Source organism: Boleophthalmus pectinirostris, unplaced genomic scaffold (genome assembly GCF_026225935.1).
Source record: "Boleophthalmus pectinirostris isolate CB_2022bp ecotype Guang Dong unplaced genomic scaffold, ASM2622593v1 HiC_scaffold_19, whole genome shotgun sequence".
Taxonomy (NCBI): domain Eukaryota; kingdom Metazoa; phylum Chordata; class Actinopteri; order Gobiiformes; family Gobiidae; genus Boleophthalmus; species Boleophthalmus pectinirostris.
The window spans coordinates 14,232,880-14,256,635 of NW_026571140.1; the positions used below are offsets into that span (position 1 = coordinate 14,232,880).

At 38.9% G+C, this 23,756-nt stretch overlaps 1 protein-coding gene across 1 annotated transcript in view; it reads left to right on the forward strand.

Annotated features, from left to right (window-relative positions):
* The window catches only part of cdh8 (cadherin 8), a 274,545-nt gene that overhangs the window by 207,397 nt on the left and 43,392 nt on the right, over positions 1 to 23,756 (forward strand). The window contains exon 6 of the mRNA XM_055154831.1: positions 20,459 to 20,706. Coding sequence (XP_055010806.1) covers positions 20,459 to 20,706 — 248 coding nt within the window. The remainder of the gene's footprint in view (positions 1 to 20,458; positions 20,707 to 23,756) is intronic.

Consider the following 23,756-nt stretch of genomic DNA (forward strand, 5'->3'; position numbering starts at 1 on the left):
TTGAAACCTTAACCTTGACCCTGAATCAACTGAAAGGCGTAATACCTTGTCACTCGTTTGAATTGCACAAATTTCGATAGCTCACAGCAAATGGTTATTATCAAACAAGCTAATAGATTCTCTGGCTTTGTACAATGCGCTCTTGTGAATGCTAAAGCAGCTTGTAAACTGCCTTAGTTCTTGTTTTACGATCTGCAGATAGCTACATTTTCATTATTGTTTAAACACGAATAACTCAATCTGAAGAGTTGTTGAAAGTGTTATTTTTCTTTCAGTTGCTTACTTTTTTCACAGGTAATATCAGTGAAATGAAAGTGGATTTAATCAAGGAGACAGAACAATATTTTATTGCACTAAAAAGATTTGACATTTGTAAACCCTGATACATAGTAAATTACAAGTCTCGTTTGATTTCTTTTTTTTTTTTAATGGTGTTTATCTACAGTGTACATCCGAATACATCTTTTAACAACAATAGTTGCTACATTTACATTTGATGATGGAATAAAAGCTTTGTCAGAGTCAGCAGGTCGAGCCTTAGGAGCACTGATAAACAAAGCTAAAGCAAATCGTGACCTGAGCTACAAAACCTACACTGAATTGTACAGGGCCTGTGTCTGTCCTGTTCTGGACCATGGCGCTGGAGTCTTTGGTTATTGTAAACAGACCCACAGTGAGAAAGTTCAGTGCAGAGCTCTGAGGTACTTCTTAGGCGTGCACAAAAAGGCTCCTAAACTTGAACTGTATGAGATGGTGCAGTTATGGAATAGTTTGGTTAATATGCCAAACAAAAGATTATCCAAACATTTAACTGGAGTCTGTTACAGAAATTGTCCTGGAGTAGAGAGGTTGAGATTTTTTTTGAGAATGCAGATCTCCAGTTTATTTCTAGAAATGAGTTAATCTGTAGTGTCAGACAAACTAGGTACATTTATTTTGACAAGTATAAACAGAAGTGACACAATGAAATTTCATGTTAACCAAAATTAAGACCATATAAAGACTGTTTTGGTCCTGCGCTGTATGTCACTCTGAACTTGAGCAGTGGTCAGATGTCAGTATGTGTCCAGCTGAGGTGTGGGAGTCTGGAGCCTCTGGAGACGAGACGCTTCCACTCAGTCCCAGAGGTGGAGCTCACATGTGCTCTGTGCGACTTAAAGGACATTGAAAATGAAATGCATTTTCTGTAATACTCTGCTTTCCTCTCCATCATGACCTGCCCTGCCAGTTGTTGTCTAATGTATCTTATTGTTAGTTTTCTCTGTCTGATGAGAAGAGACTGGAGTATTTGTTTAAATGTAATGTTTTCAAGTTGGCTCAGCTGGTGTTAAAAGCCTGGGACCTTCTTAAGATGACACTTTCACATCATTATTTTGACGTGTGATCTGTCTGCTTATTGTTTTGTGTGTCTTATAAGCCCTGGGCTCGGCACCAACTAAATGGTGCGTGACACTAGTAGTAAAATAAACTAAACTAAACCTACCCAACCGAATTTAGCCTTTTGAAACCTATCACGCACAATTGACTTTTTAGAGCTTTTAACCACATTTTAGTTGTTTCCCCTTCTCATTTACCCTCTGGAAGTTGTATTTAGAGTGATTCATGCATGTTTGAATAATCTTTACACTCCTGTATTCAAGGCTCCATTGCTCTGATCAACCCCCGTTTTCACTGCCACCGGCGTACGCCCACTGCTCTGTACCTATTTCCTTCTACGATTTTATTTTCTTTATCAGTGATACACAAAGGATTCGGCACTGTTTAAAAGTCGTTTTGGTACAAATGAAAAAAAAAAAAAAAAGATTGCTACTGTCTTGAGTGATGTGCAGCTATCCATAGAAGGGCTCCAAAACTATGGATCTTTGTTGTGATCATATTTACGGCGACATCAGCTCCTATTGGGCACCGCAGGTTTGTAACAGCAGACTTGTTTCTTTTTTAAGTTGTTTTAGATCAATATTGCGATTTAAAATGTCTAAATCTGTGGGTCATAGATTGTAACTATATAGCAGCCTCAAGCACAATGTGTCTTGTTTAACCTTGACCCTGAACTGAAAGGTGCATTACCTGATAGCTCACAGTAAATACTTGCTATCATACAACCTAATAGATTCTCTGGGTTTGTACAACACGCTCTTGTGAATGCTAAAGCAGCTTGTAAACGGCCTTAGCTCTCATATTACGATCGGCAGACAGCTCCATTTTCATCACCGTTTGAGCAGATGGACCGGGCCTCCAGTCGCCTCTAGTTCTTTCTCTTTCTTTCACATTTCCATCTTGCTTTGTTCGTGTTCCCCCAAAGCCACTTCACAGGAGCAGTTGTTGGTTAATTGGTTTGCTCAAGGGTACGTTGGCAGTAATTTTTAAGCAAAGAGGAAGAAAGCGTTCTGAATGGGTTCGGCGAGATATTCCCAGGTGCGCCGGCCCGAGGAAAGGCGCTAGCAACACTTCTGTGACAAAACATCTCATCTTCCGCCAAACACATTAGCGCGTAATGGAGCAATGCGTTATGATATGTAAGTGTTCAAAAAACTCGGAATTCATTACACAAGTTTTTAAGTACGCTGTGATGCTGTGATACTGTGGTTGATCATTGTAGTGGTTTATTCTGGTAAATGTACGCCACAAGATGTTCTAGACACATTGAGATCAATGACTTGCTCTGGTAGAAATGATGACTTGCAATCCGGGGTTCAAATGAGGTGGACTTGCATTCAGAATTAAATGGACTTCAATACTAATCTATAGTGTTAACATAAATCAGTTTTCCATTGTTCTGCTTACCTCAAATGACCCTGTCTAAGTGATTTTTTTTTTTCTTTTTTTCAGTAGTCAATTTTAAATACATCAATTAATCACTTGGCTTCATAAACAACATTCACCCTCAACCAGGGGTCTCCAACCTGTAGCTTGGGAGCTACCAGTAGCTCTCCACCCCTTTCCAAGTAGCTTGCCAAGGGATTTTGGAGTTATGCTACTGTGCTGAAGAACAAAAATTTGGTTAAGTACATGCCTTTTACCATAGTTCAAGTATAATTTTGAAGCTCAACTTTATGTGCTAATAAATGGACAATGGTTTATGTTTTATAGGCATCTAACTGTATCCCAATACTTGCCCTCTTTCTTATAATCGTCTCAATTTCTTGCCACTGCTAAAATGAGTAGCTCTCTGGCATTTTTGTTTTGTAAAGGTAGCTCACAGGAGTAAAAAGGTTAGACACTCCTGCCCTAGACCATTTTCTCCAAAATATTACATTTGTATAAGAACACATCACATTCCCCTAAAGTGTTACACTGTAGTCATAGAGTGTCTTGCCTAAGCACACAATGCCAGAACTTGATCCAAGTAGGAATCAATCATCCAACCTTTGCATTAGAGCAGACCTGGGCATTGTACAGCTCCCGGGCCAAATACAGCCCCTTGGTTGACTTCGACCAGCCCGTTTAAGTTCATCTGAAATTACAAAATAAACATATTTTTAATTTTACCTAATGCATGGACTAAAGCTGCATTGTTTTTATTTTAGAGGTGTTTTAAAATGATATTTTTTGTAAGGCAACCTCCCTTTTTTATTGCTTAGTCATAACATGTACTCGTACTAGTCTCACCAGCTTGTCAAAACAATGCTGTTTACTGCTTTTAATCAAGAAATACAATTAATATTATGTAGAATTGAGTTAAGCATTTTTGCCTGGCCCTCTACAGTATTTCTGTTTCTTATGTGGCCTCATGCAAAAAATAATTGCCTACCCCTGGTTTAGAGGATGAATGCTCTACTTAACCATTGTGCTTGAGGCTGCTGTATAGTTATCATCTTCGACACCTGTGAATCACTATGTTATAATATGTCCATTTTAAATTGCAATATTAATCTGAATCTATTTAAAGATGCACTATGTAACTTTCTGGTTGGGGGTCGATCACGTGCTTGTTTCTATGGATATGTCATTGCTCTGCCTAGAATATTCCAGTTTGACATTAAACAACTTTACCTTACATTTTCTAGGTATTTCGAAGCCATAAAACCAAATGTAAAACAGGCTTTCTGACTGTGAGCAGGGTTGTCTCTCCACAGATCTGACCTGTAATTTGGTCTGGGTTTGGTCTCCATGATGATAGAAAGGTTTAATGCCATTCTGTGAAACATACCAAACATCTCCCGGAAGAAAAGCATTTGACAGACCCTCCACCAGAAAAGTTACACATCTCTAAATTAATAAAAGAAACAAGCTGACTTATTAGAAAACTGTGTTGAACTGACGTCACCGTAAACGACTCAGCTATTCCGATTGATTGTGGCAGATCATGCTTGCGAGACGTCACTATGCAACATTGTCAAATTCTGCATGTATCACTGATTAAGAAAAAACATTTTAAGAACAAAGTAAGTACAGGGCAATGGGCATATGCCGGTGGCGGAGAAAACGGGCGATGATCGGTAATACACCATCTTGAAAATCCTAGTTATTTATATCCTATTTCAGATAACAACTTTTTTTTTTTTTTTTTTTTTTCATGGAACCCTCCTGGACATCTAAGGATTTTAACTAGACACATTTTGTTCTTCAGTTTGGAAAAGAACCCCAGCAACAGAGAAGAGAAATATTGGATACTTTTTGGAATCATTTGCCACCAAAATAGATGACCTACAGACATTTGATCAAATATGCAACTCCTCTTTCTCCCCCATTGTTATTACTTTCTTTCAATTTTTGTAGTGCTGTTTCTTTCTTCTCAGTGCAATGACTCATCTTGATTCAGCACCACACGCCACACAGTATGCTAATTCCCATATAATACAATATAATACATACAGTAGCTTGGGTTGGATCTGGGAGCTTCACTTGGCGTAAACATTGGACACATCATTCGACCCCTTCTATTCTCATCTCAACAATGACATATTAAAGAGAACATATGCTTTCTCAGGTATTAAGTATTAAACTGTAACATATATAGATCATCATTTTACATGTTACAGTAAATGGTAAGCTGTAAACGTTCGTGTATGTGTTTTTATTGTTTAAAAATGGCTATGTGGACATTTTTAACTTGGATTTTCTTTTGTTTTTGTAAATTTGTCTATGTACTTTTTCACATTTTTACATATACAGAGGAAGAGCACTTTTCTTTTAAGATAACGATGACAATGATAAGTTTATTCGGATGTTTCCATAAATGATAAATAAATGATAAATTGTATATTTATGCAGTAATCAACAGATACACAAAGGCAATTATTTTTCACATTGCTCATCACAAATATAATCTCCAAAAGTAAAATAAAAATAAAAATCAATCATTCCGAAAAGGAGTGGGGAGAATTAACGCTTATCTACCCCCACTCTGTTTTATAATCCCATTAAAGCAATAAAGAGCTTCTGCCAGGCTCTTATAGTAAGTCAGATTGCTCCAGATACAAAGTAAATGTTATTGTTTACATTCAGAAAAAAATAATATTCCTTCTTTTGCATACTTATATAATCATGTCTTAATATCTATGTTTAAACATGTTCATATTTCTACCATATTTCCACCTTGAAAACGCCCCATGCTCTTTATATGAGACACTCACCCAGTCACACATACACCAGTGTACACCGACACTGGGGTGACATGGATTAAGTGTCTTGCCCAAAGACACGATGACGGTATGGAGCTAGAATCACACTGCCAACCTGTGGGTCAGTGGATCTGAATGATCAATGAATGATGCTTTGTGTAGAGAGCGGGTTTTGAACTGTCAACGATAGGATCAGAGGTCGCACACTCTTCCGACTGAGTTACTGTTAAGGAGAAAGGTGGGCGGAGATAGGGGGTAGGTGAAAACAGGAATTAAACTCTTAAAGGGACAGTTTGGAATTATGGCTATGGAACCTAATTTCCTAGAGACGTGTGGATACACTTGTTTAAATATTCCATCCAGTCCTTGTATTTGCAGAGGTCGCTGGTGCTAGGCTAGTGCATGTCAATGGCCATAGTTAGCCTGCCACTAAAACCCACTAAACTTACCCACTCCACAAAACACCTGAGGCAAAACAATTATAATGCCAGACTATCGATGTCAATGTCTGTGTTGAAAGAATAATTCTAGAAGCAAAACCAACCTTGCATTTGAAGGATTTATGTCTGAGCAGCAGCAGTGAGTTGTACTTGTTGGACTTGATATATGAGAAAATAGTCCCTCAAGATGCGATGATTCATGCGATGCAAGGTTATGGACAGTATGGAGTAATAATAGATTTGCTTCGGGTGCTTTGTGGAGTGGGTTTTTAGTGGCAGGCTAACTATGGCCACTGACATGCGCTAGCCTAGCACCAGCGACCTCTGCAAATACAAGGACTGGATGCGATGTTTTAAAAAGTGTCTCCACATGTTTCCAACACTCTGGCTCAATAGCAAATGAGACCCTATGTCCAAAATTCCGAACTGTCCCTTTAAGTAAACTAATGATGAAGGAACACCACAGCAACACGGTTAACAGCCCGAGCTGATTTTACATATGACCCCTTTAACATCATGGAACATTACAATGGCATGACGTCAAAGCCTGTCCAGACAGCTCTTTCTCTCAAGGACAAGCCCTTAAGATGTGAATGATAAAAAAATTAAAAAAAAGTAAAAAAAACCACACCCTAGCATGCCACTGTTTATGTATGCATGTATTCTGTTTAAGTCTATAGATGTTAGCATATATCGCATCATACAGGGGATTGATGGATGGCTGCTCTCCACTCTTGAGTCATGGTTCAGCTCAGTGCCAGGCTGGAAAAGCTATACATCACTCAACTGCGCCATGTTGTGATGTAAAATGACATTACCCCAAGGACGCGGGCTGCGACTTTGTCAAAATGTGAACAATGAAGAGCAGAGCGGGCGGGGTACCGGGTTGCCGGGGCGACCCTAGACGACGCAATTTCTCCGCGACGCTAAAAACAAACTGAGCGCCAAGAGTTTAGAAGTGTGGAGGAAGAAAATGTTAGTCTTTCAGCTAACTTCTGCTAATCGAGGTTTGTTTGTCTGGTGTCTGGTTTGGGATTGTTTCCCCGTTTCAACTTGGCGTCCGATGAAAAATAGTTTCAATGAGTCACACATGTACTGTTTTGAGTTTTGAGGTAGGGCATCTGGCGCAAATTCCTGCCAAATTGTCAAGAACTCGTACTAAAAATGCATAACTACCATTGCAGAAGTTTCACTGCTGTTCCAAGATCTCTATATTAGTGTATTTAGCTCGAGTCAACCATGCCAATGTCTTCAAGGAGATTCATAGTGTGCAGTTAAAACTAAGTAGATTTGATAGCTTTTTTTAATATCTCTGAAGTGCATGATACTAAAACTCAATTTCAATACTAAGAAATAGTCTCAACACTCAGTTCAGTGATACAGTTTCAGAGACCTTTCTTTCTTATTACCACGCGGTCGGAAATCTGTGTAATCCCTTAGTTGTTCAGATGTGTTTCATAGACATACTTGTTTATGTAGTCAGGAAAGGTTCATTTCTGTCATGTGACTTTTTACTATTGATACATGCTCAAATAAGTTTCTGGTTTTAGTATAGTTTAGTATCAAATTTTTGATACTTTTGACATCCCTATAGCTTTGGTTATATATTCAAGTGTTTGATTGCCCCAAAACCAGTTTGTCTTTTCTCATGGAGATGTTATTGCTTTGTCTAGAACAGGGGTGGGCAAAAATGTTTGACTCGTGGACCACAAAGGGGTCTAAAAGTTGACGCAAAGGTCGGACCAGGAGCAGATGGATGGAGTTTTTTGGTAATCCACCTCATAATAGAAAAAAGTTAAATTACAAGTTACAAGTCAGATCTGTGGAAAGAGGAGCTTTTTTGTGGGCAGTAAAGCTGTATAAATGCATGATGGATAAGTTCGAGATAAATGCCATACCGCGGAACATCAGCAAACGGAGAACATTCCACCAGGCACTAAAGGTGCATTGTGTAACTTTCCGGTGGAGGGTCCGTCAAATGCTTTTCTCCAAGGAGATGCTATTGCTTTTCTCACAGAATTGTATTTAACCTTTCTAACTTCACAGAAACCAAATCAGACCAAGTTACAGGTCAGATCCGTGGAGAGGCAACCCCGCTCACAGTCAGAATGCCTCTTTTCTTAGGTATTATTGAGCTATAAAACCACCTGTAGTTGTATAAATGTAATGTAGAGCTGTTTAATCTCCTACTGTGGAACATTCCAAGCAGAGCAATGACATATCCATAGAAACAATCAGGTGACGGACCCCCAACCAAAAAGTTACACAGTGCACCTGTAATGTCCATGTGGATTTGTAGGAAAACCAAATAATAATAACAGTTTCCACATATCAGAGAAAGCTCCTGAATTTTTAGTAACAGAATAATTTCCATCACTTTGGTCCCATAGACCTTTAATCATCACCCAATTGACTACTACATATTTCCCTAGTCTCATTATACCTCGGTTTTATAGGGTAGACATATACCAATGTTGAGTCTTGTAAAATTAATATCCGCGAATGGTGTATGCTAACAGAATAGCACAAGGTAAAATGAGGTATCGACGAAAACATTGTATTATGAGATGAAAGTGAATGTTTTCAATCTGCTTCTACTCCAAAACAATTTTCTGCAGAGCCCCAAGCTTTGTGTTTTACATCTCTCCTGACGCCACTCGCTCAAATAGTCCCCAAAATCCGGGCTGCTTTACTATGTATTACACCGCTACTTTAACATAAAACGGTACCACTTCATAATAACTCTTAACTCTTAATTAGCCTTAAAGGTGCGCTATGTAACTTTTTGGTTGGGGGTTCATCACCTGCTTGTTTCGATGGATATATCAGTACTCTGCCTGGAATGTTCCACAGTATGGCAGTAAACAGCTCTAGCTTACATTTGTTCAATTACAGGTGGTTTTATAGCTCAAAAATACCTAGAAAAATACATTCTGAGTGTGAGAGGGGTCCTCTCTTTCCAGATCTGACCTGTAACTTGTCTGGTTTGGTCTCCATAAAGATAGAAATGTAATGCCATACTGTGAAACATTCCAGACAAAGCAATAACATCACCATGGAGAAAAGCATTTGATGGACCTCCACCAGAAAAGTTACACAATGCACATTTAGTTCATCCAATCCAACTTTATTTGTATAGCACATTTTATAAACAAGAGTGCTTCTCATAGCAATGCAAGACATTTTACTTAAAAAATAAAATAAAATAAAAAATCTGCCTTATTGTTTCAACCATGAGGACTCAATAAATAAAATAATAATAATAAAATCAATGAACAAAAATAATAAAATCAATAAATAAAAGCAGGACTAAAAATAATAAAATAGATAAAAACAATAAATAAACAAATAAATAAAAGACATAGAGGACCACAGATCTCGCTTAGTATTAAATGCCATAGAATAAAAGTGGGTCTTAAGACAAGACTTAAAACACTCCATTGTGCACTGTGTTTGTACATGGAGGGGCAGAGTGTTCCAGAGCTTAGGGCCAACCACAGAGAAGGCCCTGTCCCCCCTGGTTTTACGTCTCGTCTTAGGCACCAAGAGCTGGAGCTGGCCCTCGGACCTCAGAGCACGTGCGAGAGTGTAAATTTGGATGAGGTCCAGGATGTATTGTGGGGCCAGTCCATTCAAAGCTTTAAAAACAAATAATAAAATCTTAAAATCAATTCTAAAATGAACAGGAAGCCAGTGCAACAACATAAGAATTGAGGTAATGTGATAGCACTTTTTGCTTTTTCATAATGATCATAATAATTCATAACAAACAAATAGTTGTATGTGATTTTTACTGTCTTGTGAAAAACGGATTACTATCTAATTTTAAATATTTCACAAATTTCAGAGACCAGAGCGGAGTTTTGCTGTCATTTTAAAGCTAACAACAACTAGCATGCTAACTGTGCACTTCCTGAATCTCAGACGATAATCTTGAGCTTTGGTTTGAAGCTGAAGCATATCTCGGTAAACATGAGATTTAGGGGTTTGAAAAAAAAGTCCAGGCAGAATTCAAATAAAATTCCTGTTGAAATGTTTTTTTTTTTTTTTTTTTGTTGTTTTTTTTTTGTGGGTTTGGAGTGCAAACTGATCCAGATTCTTCTCAGAATGGTTGATTTGACTGAAAATAAGTGGGATACACATGTCCATATCCATGAAATTGATAGTTCTTTTTTATCAGAAGCTGGACAAACAGAAATTAATTAAGAAAAAGTACAAGGGCCCTTATCAGCCTCCTCTGAATTTTAACAAGTTTTAACTACAAATGGAAAATAAACTAACCTTAACGACTAAAGGACTGCAGCTATTATGGCACCAGCCCTAAATGTTCATCATTCTGTCTGTGTCCATCCTTTAAAGTGTTCCCAATAAAACAGGACACTTAAGCTGGACTCCCTAGACACGCCCTCTCATCCACAGTCGCACAAGTCCGCCAACCTCCACCTGACATGGAATTCAAATGATGAAAGATCCTTTGCAGCAAGGTTAAAACTTATTGATCTAAGTGTGGCTGGAGAGGCAGGGCAGACCAGAGATTGTGTGGTGTTTGGGCTCTAAGCGTTTTATCTGGCAACCCGCAGGCCTGTCGGGGGATGTTAGCGCAGTGCTGAGCTTTCACCCCTGAAGCCAGCACTGAACTTTGAAGTCTCTCAATGGCCCCTGTGTACATACTGATGTGATGTCGGAGCCGGGGAGAGGCACGGACAATGACCCAGCGGGATTGTGGGTAGGACATGACAAGAAGCGCCGGGACATAGACAGAAGGCAGAGGGTTGTACATGTGTTGTTAAAGGTAGACGTGCTGCTCCTGTATCATAAATTACATGTGGGTATGGCATACTTTTGTGGTTGTAAAATGATGTTAAAATGTACTCTTCTGGACTTTAAAGGTGCACTATGTAACTTTATGGTTGGGGTTTATCACCAGATTGTTTATATGGATACGTCACTTCTCTGCCTGGAATGTTCCACAGTATGACAAATAAATCTACCTTATATTTATTCAATTACATGTGGTTTTAGAGCTCAAAAATACAGGATGTATAGGAGGAGCTGCATACCGGAAGACACATGGTGCACGCAACATGGTTTAGTCCTGATTAAATCCTGTTTTAGTCCCTGGTTTAGACCAAGTTTAGAACTGAGTTTAGTCCTGTTTTAGTTCTGGTTTAGAGGCGCAGGAAACATGGGAGGAGATGTGGGGTTTAGTCCTGGTTTTAGACCTGGGTTAGATCTGGTTTTGGACTGATTTTAGTCCTGGTTTAAGTTTTGTTTTTAGTTCTGGTTTAGAGGCACAGGAAACGTGAGAGGAGACACGGTCTGCACAACATGGTTTAGTCTTTGTTAAATCCTGTTTTAGTCCTGGTTTGAGTCCTGGGTAAGATCAGGTTTTGAACAGATTTTAGTCCTGGTTTTAGTTCTGGTTTAGAGCGACGTGAAACACGGGAGGAGACGCGGTCCATGCGACCTGGGTTAGACCTGGTTTTGAATTGATTTTAATCCTGGTTTTAGTTCTGGTTTTGAGGCATTTGAAACACGGGAGGAGATGCGGTCTACACAACATGGTTTAGTCCTGGTTTAGACCTGGTTTTAGTTCTGGTTTAGTCCTGGTTTTAGTTCTGGTTTAGAGGCACGGTAAACATGGGAGGAGACATGGTCTGTGCGACATGGTTTAGTCCTGGTTTAGTTCTGGTTTAGAAGCACGGGAAACACGGGAGGAGGTGCAGTTCACGTGGTGCGCGGGAGGAGGCAGGAAGGGTTTGTGCTTTCACAGCCCGGTACCAAATGATCCACGGCCCAGGAGTAGGGGACTCCTGGTCTACATCTCCAGACCTCAAAATGTATAAGTTGAGGAAACAGACCACAAGATACAACATTATGATATAGATAAAACATTTGGTAATATGGGCCCTGTAAATTAAGGAGACAGCCGTATTATGTAAAAAAAAAAAAAAAAATGTTTTAATGGGCTTTAATGTTTTAACCATGTTCCCTCATCATTAGTGTAGTCATAGCTGCATTGTGATTGATTCGTGCAGGTCGATGACTAATCCAGTATCAATGCCTGCATTCTAAAGGCTAGTGTCTTTTCAAACACTGGCTCCACTGAATTTCCAATGACGGAGTTAGCATTAGCCCCTAAACATCACAAACTATGAAAACCTAGAGCTGTTTTACCACTCTACTACACATGATTAACACCAGAGCCTCACTTGAAAACATTGCCACGTGTAGCTTTTTTTTTTTTTTTTTTTTTTTCTGTAGATTATTGTCGTGAACAATTAGTACAGCAATGACCATGTAATGTGGTGATACTAGAAGTGATCCACTGTGTTTTTAAACTCCATACGCCTTCACTACGATCATCAGCTGCATGCTATCCAGAAGCCAATTTCAATCTAAAGGCGCTGGTCTATAAAGAGTTCCTACTTATATAGCAAAGCCACCTCTCATGTTATGCAAGTACACCTGACCTAGTTTGCCACTGAATATGGAGTTTTTAAGTGCAGTTCAGCATTTGGAACTTATTTTCAACATCTAAGAGCAGCATATTTTAGCTCACGTTTAACAATATTTATCTTTCAATTTGCTACCGCATTTTGTTTTTAGAATCAATTATGGAATTCAACTTTAAACATTCCCATTGCTAGTTAAATAGCCCATATTACACTATTTTCTGATCTATGCTATAACATTTCCTCATCAAACAACATACCTGAAGTTATGTTTGATACATTCACACGTTTAACACACAAACCTTGTGATGCGCCAAGTGGCAATACAGGAAGTGCTCCACTCCATACATGATCTTAAGAATCATTTGGATCATTTCAGCTCTACCAGTCTCTAGTGAACAAAACATACACTGCAAAATCCAAAATTTAGCCAAGTTAAGATCACTTGAAATAAGAAAGTTTTATCTTGATTTGAATACATTTCACTTGACAAGTTTTTGGACTTAAAATATGAAAATGCATCTTGCTACACTTATAATAAGAAAAATAACAACTTTTGTACTTAAAATAAGAAACAAAATTTAATGTTTGAATGAAGAAAAACACACTCATTCCATTGATAGATAATTTAACTTAACTCAAATAAAGTCAAATGTGTTTAATTTGAGCCATTTTAATTTAACTAGACTTTTTTTTTTTCAGTGTAAAAGGTAGCTGTTAACTTGAAGACTATCACTTCATGACATCACAAGGTGGAAAAGACTAATAATAAAGGGTTACTCAAAAATGTGTGAATGAAGCAAAACAACTCTGTATGTTTTTGATGAGGTAACAACTTTCTAACATGGCTAAAAGCTCATTTTCAACACTGAAGGACAAATACTACAATGTCTGGACTATAAGACGCACCTTTATTCTCACAATTTGAAACCTGCAGCTTACAACAATGTGGCTAATATATGGACGGCAAATAGGTTATGATGCTAAATGAACATTAATGAGTGGGTTACGTCTTAACCCATTATGTGTTAAATGCAGGTGACGAGAAGAACCGTCTCAAACTTCGGTAACTGGACATCCTCTCATACCTGATTGACACAACTAGCCCCGCCCCTGGGAGAGTCTGAAATCTGCTGAAAACGGCTCTTTCTGCAGGAGACATGCGCAGTAGATCAAGAAGTGATGTAGTACTGTCTTAATACTGTTGTTTTACTGACATGTTTCAGGCACTGTTTGGAAAAAGCATGTATGGGTATTTAATAAAAAATTAAATTAATTTTTTTTCTGTGTAAATATTACAACATGGACACCTGCGGTTTATAGACAAGTGTGGCCTAAGTATTTTCTTTTTTTCTTTTAACGTTTAGTTGATGTGGCTTATGTTCAGGTGCACTCAATAGTCTTGAAATTACGGTAAGCAGAATATAAACAGGCATAGTCTTACTCACCCTAAAGCCTATGAAGTCCTATAGGATCTGTTTACTGACAATTACTTTCAATTACATTCTCAAAGGGTTTAAAATTACATGGGGAAAAATCCATACATTTAATTTGAGCGGAATGATAGGGGTTAATGCTATAATCCTCCTTACTGTACATCAAATGCTAAACATATTAATAGTAAATAGCAGTTCAAACCCAGTAGCTGATCTATGAGGGGGAAAACAGCCTGGGACAGTCTTGCGCGGCTCTGCTTTTTCCTCATGAATCTTATATTAATCAACTTCGTGCACTACATCATGCATACTAATACGAATTAAAGTGGCTGTCCCTAGATTACTCAAAGCTCATGCATGCGTCCTCTGAATTAATAACTTCTACGGTTCACAATGGAGTCCTATACAGAAATATTCATTATTTAAAGAAGATATGCAGAATCGACTTTTTGGAGCTTTCTGCCGTGTTATGATGTTGTTCCCTCATCAAAAGTATGCGGTTTCATATGTTGTCCATGCATGTTTGAGTGATCAAGTGATCTTCCCTGGGCCCTATTTGAACTTTCCTTGCAGATTCTGTCCAATTTTCCATAAATGTACAAAAGCATTAAACAAAACGATACACTAAAACTTCATAATCTTAATGCGATGTGCAGTAGTTTCATTAGTGAAATGCTTGCTGATTGTGATAGCGCCCTGAAGGGTCAAAAACATCAAAAACAAAAATGAAATTTAACACGTTACTATGTTGTTTTTGGTGAATATAGGATTTTCCAAAACAATATAAAGTAAGGTGATCTAAGGCCCCATCCAGTATTAGGTAGTAGGTATTTGAGTCATTTTCGTTGCTGATGTAGTGTTCATCCACACTAATCCAATGGAAAATGGCTCCAGAGACGGAATGATCTGGTGCCGCCGGCCCCCACGAATTCATCTGAGTACAGATCTGATCTGGCACTCTGTGGATGCCTGAAAACTGTGATACGCTGACACAGGAGCTCTAGTTGCTGTCCTTATTGGACCGCATCACTGTTTTGCTGATTCGCTGGGTTCGTGACATCGGTTTGTGAAACAAACCGTAGACAAACGGGAAACAGTGTAGCTAGAACTAGCCGCCATGCTCATCTTAAAATCCTGTGTTACGTTCAGTAACAATTGAACCTTGTCGTCAGTCCAGAAAAAGACAGCTTCCACGCTTGCCATCTTTCTCGGCTTGAAATCGGCTGCTGTAACTTCAGACACGGTGTTTCACTTCCTTGTTTTTACCGCCCACGTGACAACGTGATGCCAGCCTAGTCATGTGACTAGCATTTCAGGTGGTTTCATGTTACTGTGTGAATAGGGAAGGCTATGATTGCGGACACAGAAACAATGTGACTGGGTGCACATCGTTTCCAATACGTTGATACAGTGATTAGTTTCAGTGTAAATGTAACCTAAATGTGTAATGTATTTGCAATTAATACTCCATAGATGTGTCGCACGCCCTCTTTAGAGGTGCATTGTGTAACTTTTCCAGTGGAGATCTTGTCATATACTTTTCTCCGTAGAGATATTATTGCTTTGTCTAGAATGTTTCACAGTATGATATTAAACATCTCTATCTTCATGGAGACCAAACAAGACCGAGTTACAGGTTAGATCTGTGGAGAGGTGACCCCGCTCATAGTCAGAATCTATGTTTTTGTAGATATTTTTGAGCTGTAATTAAATAAATGCAAGATAAATGTAAGTTAAAGCTGTTTAACGTCATACTGAGGAACATTCCAGCCAGAGCAATGACATATCTGTAAAAAGAAGCAGGTGATCCCAAACCAAAAAGTTACACAGTGCACCTTTAACAAGTACAGCTCGCCATTAGGTTTAATATGTATTTATTATAGCATGTATTTTTAATTGACACTGTAAGCAATCAGGGTTGAAAAAGGAATGGATGTTTGTAGTGTTGTTTTTCAAAAGCACTCAAGTGGAAGTGGTAATTAATTTTGCTATCAACAGTCGGTGGCCTCCTCTCACCTTGCTCTGTCATGTTAGGACACACCGCACACAGATAGGAGTCCGTCACACGCGTTGTCAAGTAGGATTACTGTGGCGACAAAATGGAGAAATACACACTAGTAATTAGCCAATGCGTTCACGGTAGAATGAGCACGTTTTTATTATTAATCATATCAATATTGGTTACAGAATGAGTGGTGGTGCCTCACTAATCAGGGCTTTTGAATGTAATCAAGGCAGTAATGCTTTTAGAGGAGAGGAGATGTGTTTGTAGCAACTGTTGGCTTTGGTATCTCTTATGGAAATGTCAAGACAGCCTTTTTGGGCAAGCAATACACAGTTTAATTTGGAATACCATAGAGAATGTAATGTGTTTTTAAGATCAGAGAATTTTCTGTTTCAGGCAAATGATTCCTTCTATATTTGAAGGATTTCGTGACATCCTTTCCCCATTCAGGACAGAATATTTTGATGTGAATTGCGGTGATATGCAATAACCATAGACATTACATACACGTGAATTAGATGCGACTGGATTATGCTTCTTTTTTTTTTTTTTTTTGGTGGGCTAACAGTAAATATGACTCTTAGCTGAGCTGCTAAATGGACGATAGCATTAGCATTAAGCGCCGCATATATAATTATATGTCAGTGTGCAATAGTGTGTGGTTGCCATGGCAAATCTTTCTTTATCAAAATGGAAGCCTTATGCCTGAAAAATGTTTAAGAAACAATTGAGGCTTTGTGATAGTTGGACAATACAAGGTTTTCCCAGTGAATCTGTTTTTTTTTTTTGTTTTTTTTTGGTTATTGCGTAGTCCTTCACTACTTGTACAGTGAGTCCCTTGCCTAAGGACACAACACCAGTTTTGTAAGAAGTAATCCACCAACCTTCTAGCCAGAAAAGCACTTCGTTAACCCTCAGTATAACTTTTGCCCTTGATTCACTCTTTGTTTCTTAGTGAGAACAATAGCACGGTAAGATCCGTGTGCCAGCTTTTTTGGGGCCCCATGAAAGATGCATTAAGGGGCCTGTAGTTTTCCTAATTTGTTGATTCCTATTTGCTATTATTATATTTGATTATGTGGCCATGTGGCATTTTATTGATGCTATGAGCTATTCTCTACAGGAAAAGAGTCAAGTGCATCATTTGTCTGATAAATCTCTGCAGACTCTGTTTATGCTAGAGAAATTTGCAGTCAAGGCTCTACCTATTTGTGGGTTTCAGCTTCCTGTTCAGGGAACTTTTTTGAGGCCTTTTCACCATTCAAAAGATACATTAGTTTGTCTTAAATTGTTTAATTGCTATGGCAGCTGTCTTAATTTGTCATTCTGAAACCCATGGATAGCTTTAGAGTCATTGGTGACTGGATCTCTTGGGGCACATTTTTGTTGGATAGTCAAGGTTCCCACTTTTTTTCGTTGACAACATTTCAAAGACTTTTTCATGACCTAAGGTAAATTTTCCATGACTTTACAGAACCCTACATGTGTAGAATTGTTCATACTTTTAGGGCCAAATATGAAATGTTAACCCTTTCCATTCACCTTATGGTTTGATGTTATAGTTTTTTTAACATTCAAAATAATGTCAATGCATCGGAAATAATCACAATACCTTAATGATAACTTAACAGAAAGCTGTAGTTGCTTGAAAGAGATACTAAAATTCCAAGACTTTTCCAAAACTTTCATTGAATTTACCAAATTCCATGACTTTTCTAGGGCTGGAAAATGACATTTTTAATTTTCATGACTTTTCCAGGACTTCCATGACCGTGGGAACCCTGGATAGTATAGCAGACACTCTAGCTCAGTTTTTGCTTGAGTGTTTGTCCACTGTTCCGAAGGTTGGCGGTTTGAATCCTGCTTTTGACATAAACATCACTGGTAGTTCGGTCAAATCCACTGACCCACAGGTTGGCGGTGCTATTCCAGCTCCAACAGATGAATTAAGCTGCTGTGATCTTAGGCAAGACACTTAACCTGTCTGCGTACACTAGTGTATGATTGTGTGAACAGGTGATGTGACCATTTACCATTACCATTTAAAATTATTCAATTTATACATATTAAACTATCGTCCTAACCTTTTCTGCTTTCAAATATAATCCTCAAACTTTTCCCTCGCATCCATTCCCTACTTCATACAAGTCTAATATACTCGCTCTGTCTGAGACCAGCCTGCACGCTTTCTCGGCACAGACGGCCCAAAGTGAGACGGCGAGAAGTCAAGGCGGCGGAGGCATCTGGGGAGAGGGAAGCGCTCTAATTTCTCACACAACGCTTTGAAGAGGTTTCTTGGGATTCAGACCGTCTACTACTACCACTGCCCTCTACCGCCCCTGCCCCTATATAGCCCTCTGGCTGTTCACGCACGCCACAATGGGACCCCTGACGCCTCCCAACCCTGCCCTCCGCGCTCTCCTCGCTAACCTTTCCCTTCATCCGCCGCTCCTCTGCGCTCTCCCCTCTCTCGAGCTCAAATCGCCCCAGGCACCAAGGCCCTACTTTTGATTTCCCTATAAATCCTGGTTATGGAGTGTGAAAGTGACTTGATCCCATTATTTCTGGCAGGATGAAACGAGCAGAGGTGATCGGACGAGGAATTGTGACAGTCTAGGGAGCCCCGCGTGTAATATTGTAACTTTATCTTTAAATATTAACTCACAAGCCTAGGGTACATGAATTACGAGCTCCAGGCGGTGTAAACAGTGATTACGCAGGCATGGTGGAGTGACACATTGTACTATTACGCGTCGTGATTTTATTTTTTCTTCGGAAAGTTGCGGCTTTTGTTGACAGTCTTGGAAAAAGAAGGTCTCTAATTTGAGATGTAATCTGTGTGTGATGCCGGGTTGAAAGCTTTAATAATCAGCTGTCAGGGGGAGCATTCAAAGTCAGATCTGGGCACTCGCGAGATGGAAGATATTGGAAAATGGCACGCAGCTCAACAACAAATTAGATTTATCAGCTTTTGTTGATCAAATAACGTTTGACTTTGTAACATTTCTGAAAGTTGCTCGCAGACATCTTCGCACTCGTGGAGGGTTTTTGTGTTTATGTTGTTTGTGTGGGTTATGAACATTCACAACTGTCATGTATGGATTAAAAATATAATGCTGATAGGTCGCATTTTCTTGATTTTGATGTTAAAATTTCAAGTGAAGCTGTGATTTTACAACTCTGAGAGACCTATACATTTGAAAAGAATGACAGGTATCATAACCACAAAACAAACTTGAATTCTAAAAAAATGAAAATAATAATAATATATACCATCAAATTTTGACAGAAAGTAGACAAACATGAACAGCACAACTTAAACTTTGCATTTTGAAACATTAAGTCATTGAGTTATTGATTTCAGATGACATCTATGACGTGAACAGTTGGATGGCACTAAACTATCTACAGCTTAACAGCTCCAAATCTGAAATCATTTTAATCAATCAATCCACCTCCCATCTCAGCAATATCAGTCTCAGTTCTCTCGCTCCCAGTATCACCCCTGCTGCCAGAAACCTTGGCGTCATTTTTGACTCACCTCAACTTCCACCTTCACATCAAAAAAGTCACCCAATCCTGTTTTCTCCACCTCTGCACAATTAGCTAAATCAAAACTACCCTCTCCCGCCCTGATCTTGAAAAAGTCATCCAAGCGCTCATCTTTTCCTGTCTAGACTATTGCAACTTCTTTCTCTCCGGTCTTGATTCCAAAATCCATCTCCCGTCTCCAACAGGTTCAAAATGCAGTAGGGTTTAACACACATCCACACATTACCCCTGTTTTATCTTCCCTTCACTGGCTGCCTGTCTGTTTTAGAATCGATTTTAAGATTTTACTGATCACTTTTAAAGCATTTAGGTCTTGCACCAAGTTACATTTCAGAACGTTTACCTTTTTTAACTTTTAACCTAGTGCAAGCCATCCTTAGACAGGTCCCTGTTCGCTGTTCTAAAGCACAGGCTCCGGACGAAAGGTGATCAAACCTTTTTAGTCCGGGTGCCTCCGCCTTGGAAGGACCTGCCTGAGGAGATAAAACTCGCACCATCAGTATCATCTTGTTAAGACTCATTTTTATCGGTTGGTTTTCCTTTAACTGGTTTTAGATTGCTTTTATTTATTTTTATTCTATTTCTTTGTATTTATTTATTATAATTAATTGGATTGTTTGCATCATTGTTTGTTTTTGTATGCTTTCTGGATGCTGTTTTATGCTTTTTGTATTGTCCTTTTGCTGCTTGTAGAGCACTTTGTAAACCTTGTTTTTAAAAGTGCTTCATAAATAAAGATAAAGTGTCATCATTACTATCTCAACATTCTATAGGCCAATCATATTTAATACAGATGGAGGCAGGTCACATTCTCACTTTTGTTGTAATATGGGCTGAGTCACTGATAGAAATTATCAGGTTCAACATTTGTGCATTTTCCTTTTGGGGGGATGTACGTTGTAATCAATATGGAAAACTGGCTCTTGACATTTTAGAATCTGAAACCACCAATTACAAATATTCAACATTCACCCAAATGCTCTCTCTTCTCTTCCCTTTCTTACAGCCGTTGGATTACGAGACCAGACATGCCTACACTCTCAAAGTAGAGGCGACTAACGTGCGCCCGGCGCCGAACGGTGACATGCCGTACAAAGACACAGCCACGGTGAAGATCGTGGTGGCGGACTCAGATGAGCCCCCAGTTTTCTCCAAACCCATGTACCTGCTGGAGGTCAAAGAGAATGCACCCATCAACACTGTGATCGGCTCCATCACCGCCAGGGACCCCGACTCCTCTGGAAGTGATGTCAGGTAATATAACTATGGTACTTTTCGTCATGGAATTAATGGGTTGGAAGGAATGACTTTTTGAGGATCTGTAGGTTATCATGTAGTTCTTTAGATGGAGTTGGTATTGAAAAATATGTGGAACTGCTATTTGGAAGTATTTTATCGGCATTGTAATCTTCTCACATTGAAACTAGATACTCAAGTACCAGTGTTGAAAAACAATACAAAAAAGTAGGACAAAGTTGGATCTTTCATGAACAGTTTTAGAATGGCTTTGATCTATATCTGAACTAGTAAGACCCCAGGGAAATACTGAAGAAACTACTGTTTTTAGAATCATGACAATGCTGTTCTGTAGTTGAAACAATATCTCCAAGAATGGAAATTCAAGTTTTCTAGTGATGCATAGCTAGGTTGACCAATTTAGTTTAAAGAGAGGGTATTATGCAAAATCGACTTTTTAGAGAATTCGATTGTAATGTGATAGCGATCAGAATGGCTCACTTAGTGCGGAGAAAAAAGTGATGGAGGACTCGAAGCGTGTTTTGGCAAATATAGCATTTTCAGAACATTAAAAAGTAACATGGTGATCTAAATGTGTTATGTGTTAGAAATTAATATCCCATAGAAGTGTGATACCCCTGTATTCCAGAAAGAAAAGTGATTTGAAAGGAAAAAAAAAAAAGGGACTATAAAGCGCACCTGGATCATAAGACGCAATATCAATGCATCTGACAGAGCATTGATCGAATCCGATCCAAGCCCAACAGGCATTTAGATATTTGTGTCCGAACCCGACTGAACCCTGCACAATGAAAATCACACATATTTCCATAATCCTCCAACAATCCATCAAGCGGTGCGGTTTCGTAGCTTACCAAAGTCGTACTTAAACAGATTTGACAGATTGACAGATTTTTGAGCACTGTGTAACACATAAAAGTGGTTCGAGGTCAATAAGCACAACCAGAATTAATACATGAGGCACACCGGATTATAAGGCATACTGTCGATTTTTCAGAAAAGTAAAGGATTTTAAGTCCGCCTTACAGTCCTAAAAAATGTTTGTTGGTTTGAGTCTGACGTCCTTGGTTGTCCCCTGCCTTGGTGTCTGTTAATTAAAAAGTAGTGATTGCAGTAGTAGTAGTAAATTATATATTAATTGTACTAGCATATTGTTCTTTTCTGCTGTGGCTTTTATCGTTTAATGACGATCTTGACACCAGGACAATGACGCCACCAATGCGCCGACATTAATAGCCTATAGAGAAAAAAAAACAACACTGTAACTCATGTGACCGGCCCGCGATATATTGTTGCTGTGACTTCTGTTGTGGAACATACCAGAAGGGCACCTTGAGGAGAGGTTATACAGCCAATTTCTCTCCCTCCATCTTGGCATTTCATTAAGTCTCCGGTGACTTGGTGACCGCGTTCCCGGGACAACACTCAACAAGTTTTGTGTAATTGCGGAGGTGGTTTTGCTAGATTGGCTCCGCTGCAGTACGGCCTAGTTCATTTGGTTTTGTATATATATATATTTTATTTTTGGTGCGTTCTCATGTTTAGTGATGAGACCGCCAGGAGGAACGGAGCAGTGAGGTTGCACGGTGTCCATCCCCAGGTGTAAAGAAAGTGTGTTTTATGTAGAATGACATATTTTGCCTCTCCGTGTCCTTGTTTCTCAAAATGATGTGTCTAAGTTAGAGTGAGATGTGAGGGCAGACACTTTTTAAGGACACAGAGTAATGAGGCACTTTCCAGTATTGGTATAGTTAAGGGAAAATGTACTGGCTCAGTTCTGTGGATATAATTATTGCCAATGAGAAAATGTGCCCTCTAGATCTGTCTAGTCTATCCTTCAAGAAGTGCCTCTGTGAGTAAAGTAGTAGTTGTATGTTTTGTTTCTAGGAATTATCAATTTTACTTTAGTAATTTATAGTAAACAGTGGGGATGCACCGATCCAACTTTTTCTGTTCCGATACTGATATCAACACTTTGACTTTTAAGTATCATATTTTTCAGACTATAAGTCACTCTGGAGTATAAGTCGCACCAGCCATAAAATGCGTAATGAAGAAAAAATTAATAAATAAACATAAGTTGCACTGGACTGTAAGTAGCACTTTTTGAGGGAAATTTATTTTATAAAATTCGAGACCAGGAACCGACATTTCATCTTGAAAGGCAAGTTTATAGTAATAACAATAGAACAGAGAACAACAGGCTGGTAACATCACATATGAACAGTTCTTCAGATAATTATAGCATAAACAACAGAACAGAACAAGTTTACCAAAATCTCCTTCTCACTCCAAATCACCAAATCCATTGAATTCTTCATCCCCGTTGTCACTTCTGAGCATGTCTGGGACCTCAAGAGGTGAACGAAGCACTGCTTCCTCTTCTGCGTAGCTGTTGTCAGACTCAGCATCAGTTCCAGTTAGAATTATTCCGGCCTTTCTGAACCCTGACAGGATGATTTCTGTTGTCACTGAAGTCCAGGCTTTGTCGATCCATCAAGTGACTTCCAGGAAAGTTGCATGTTGCACCCTCCCGATTGTCACAAGTTTCTCACTCACTCCATACTTTTCTTCTGCTTTTCGATTACCATTTTTGGCTGCATATTTTGCTACTTGTAGCTTGTAATCTGATTTTCTTTTGTGTTCAGTCTTCCCAGTTGTCGTAATATTTGTTTAAATTTAAAATTTTCAGTGGTGCAGAAGTAATTGTGCAATCGACTGAAATGAGACCAGACAGGACAGCAGCTCTTTCTGCAGGAGACATGTGCAGTAGAGCCAAGTGACAGTGGTACAGGAGTAATAGGAGTAAAAGATACTGGCACACAAGCCTAGAGCGCCCTCTCATGCCTGTCAGTGTGAAAATTTGAATACATAAGTCGCACTGGAGTATTAGTCGAATGTGTGAGTGTGTCCAAAAAATACAGTATCTGCCAAAAAGCGATATTAACTGATGCCCGTGTAGGGACAGAAAATGACACTTATTTAAACATAATTAACTACACAGGACATTCAGCTGTTATGCAGCAGTTATTTGTTCTTCACATAAT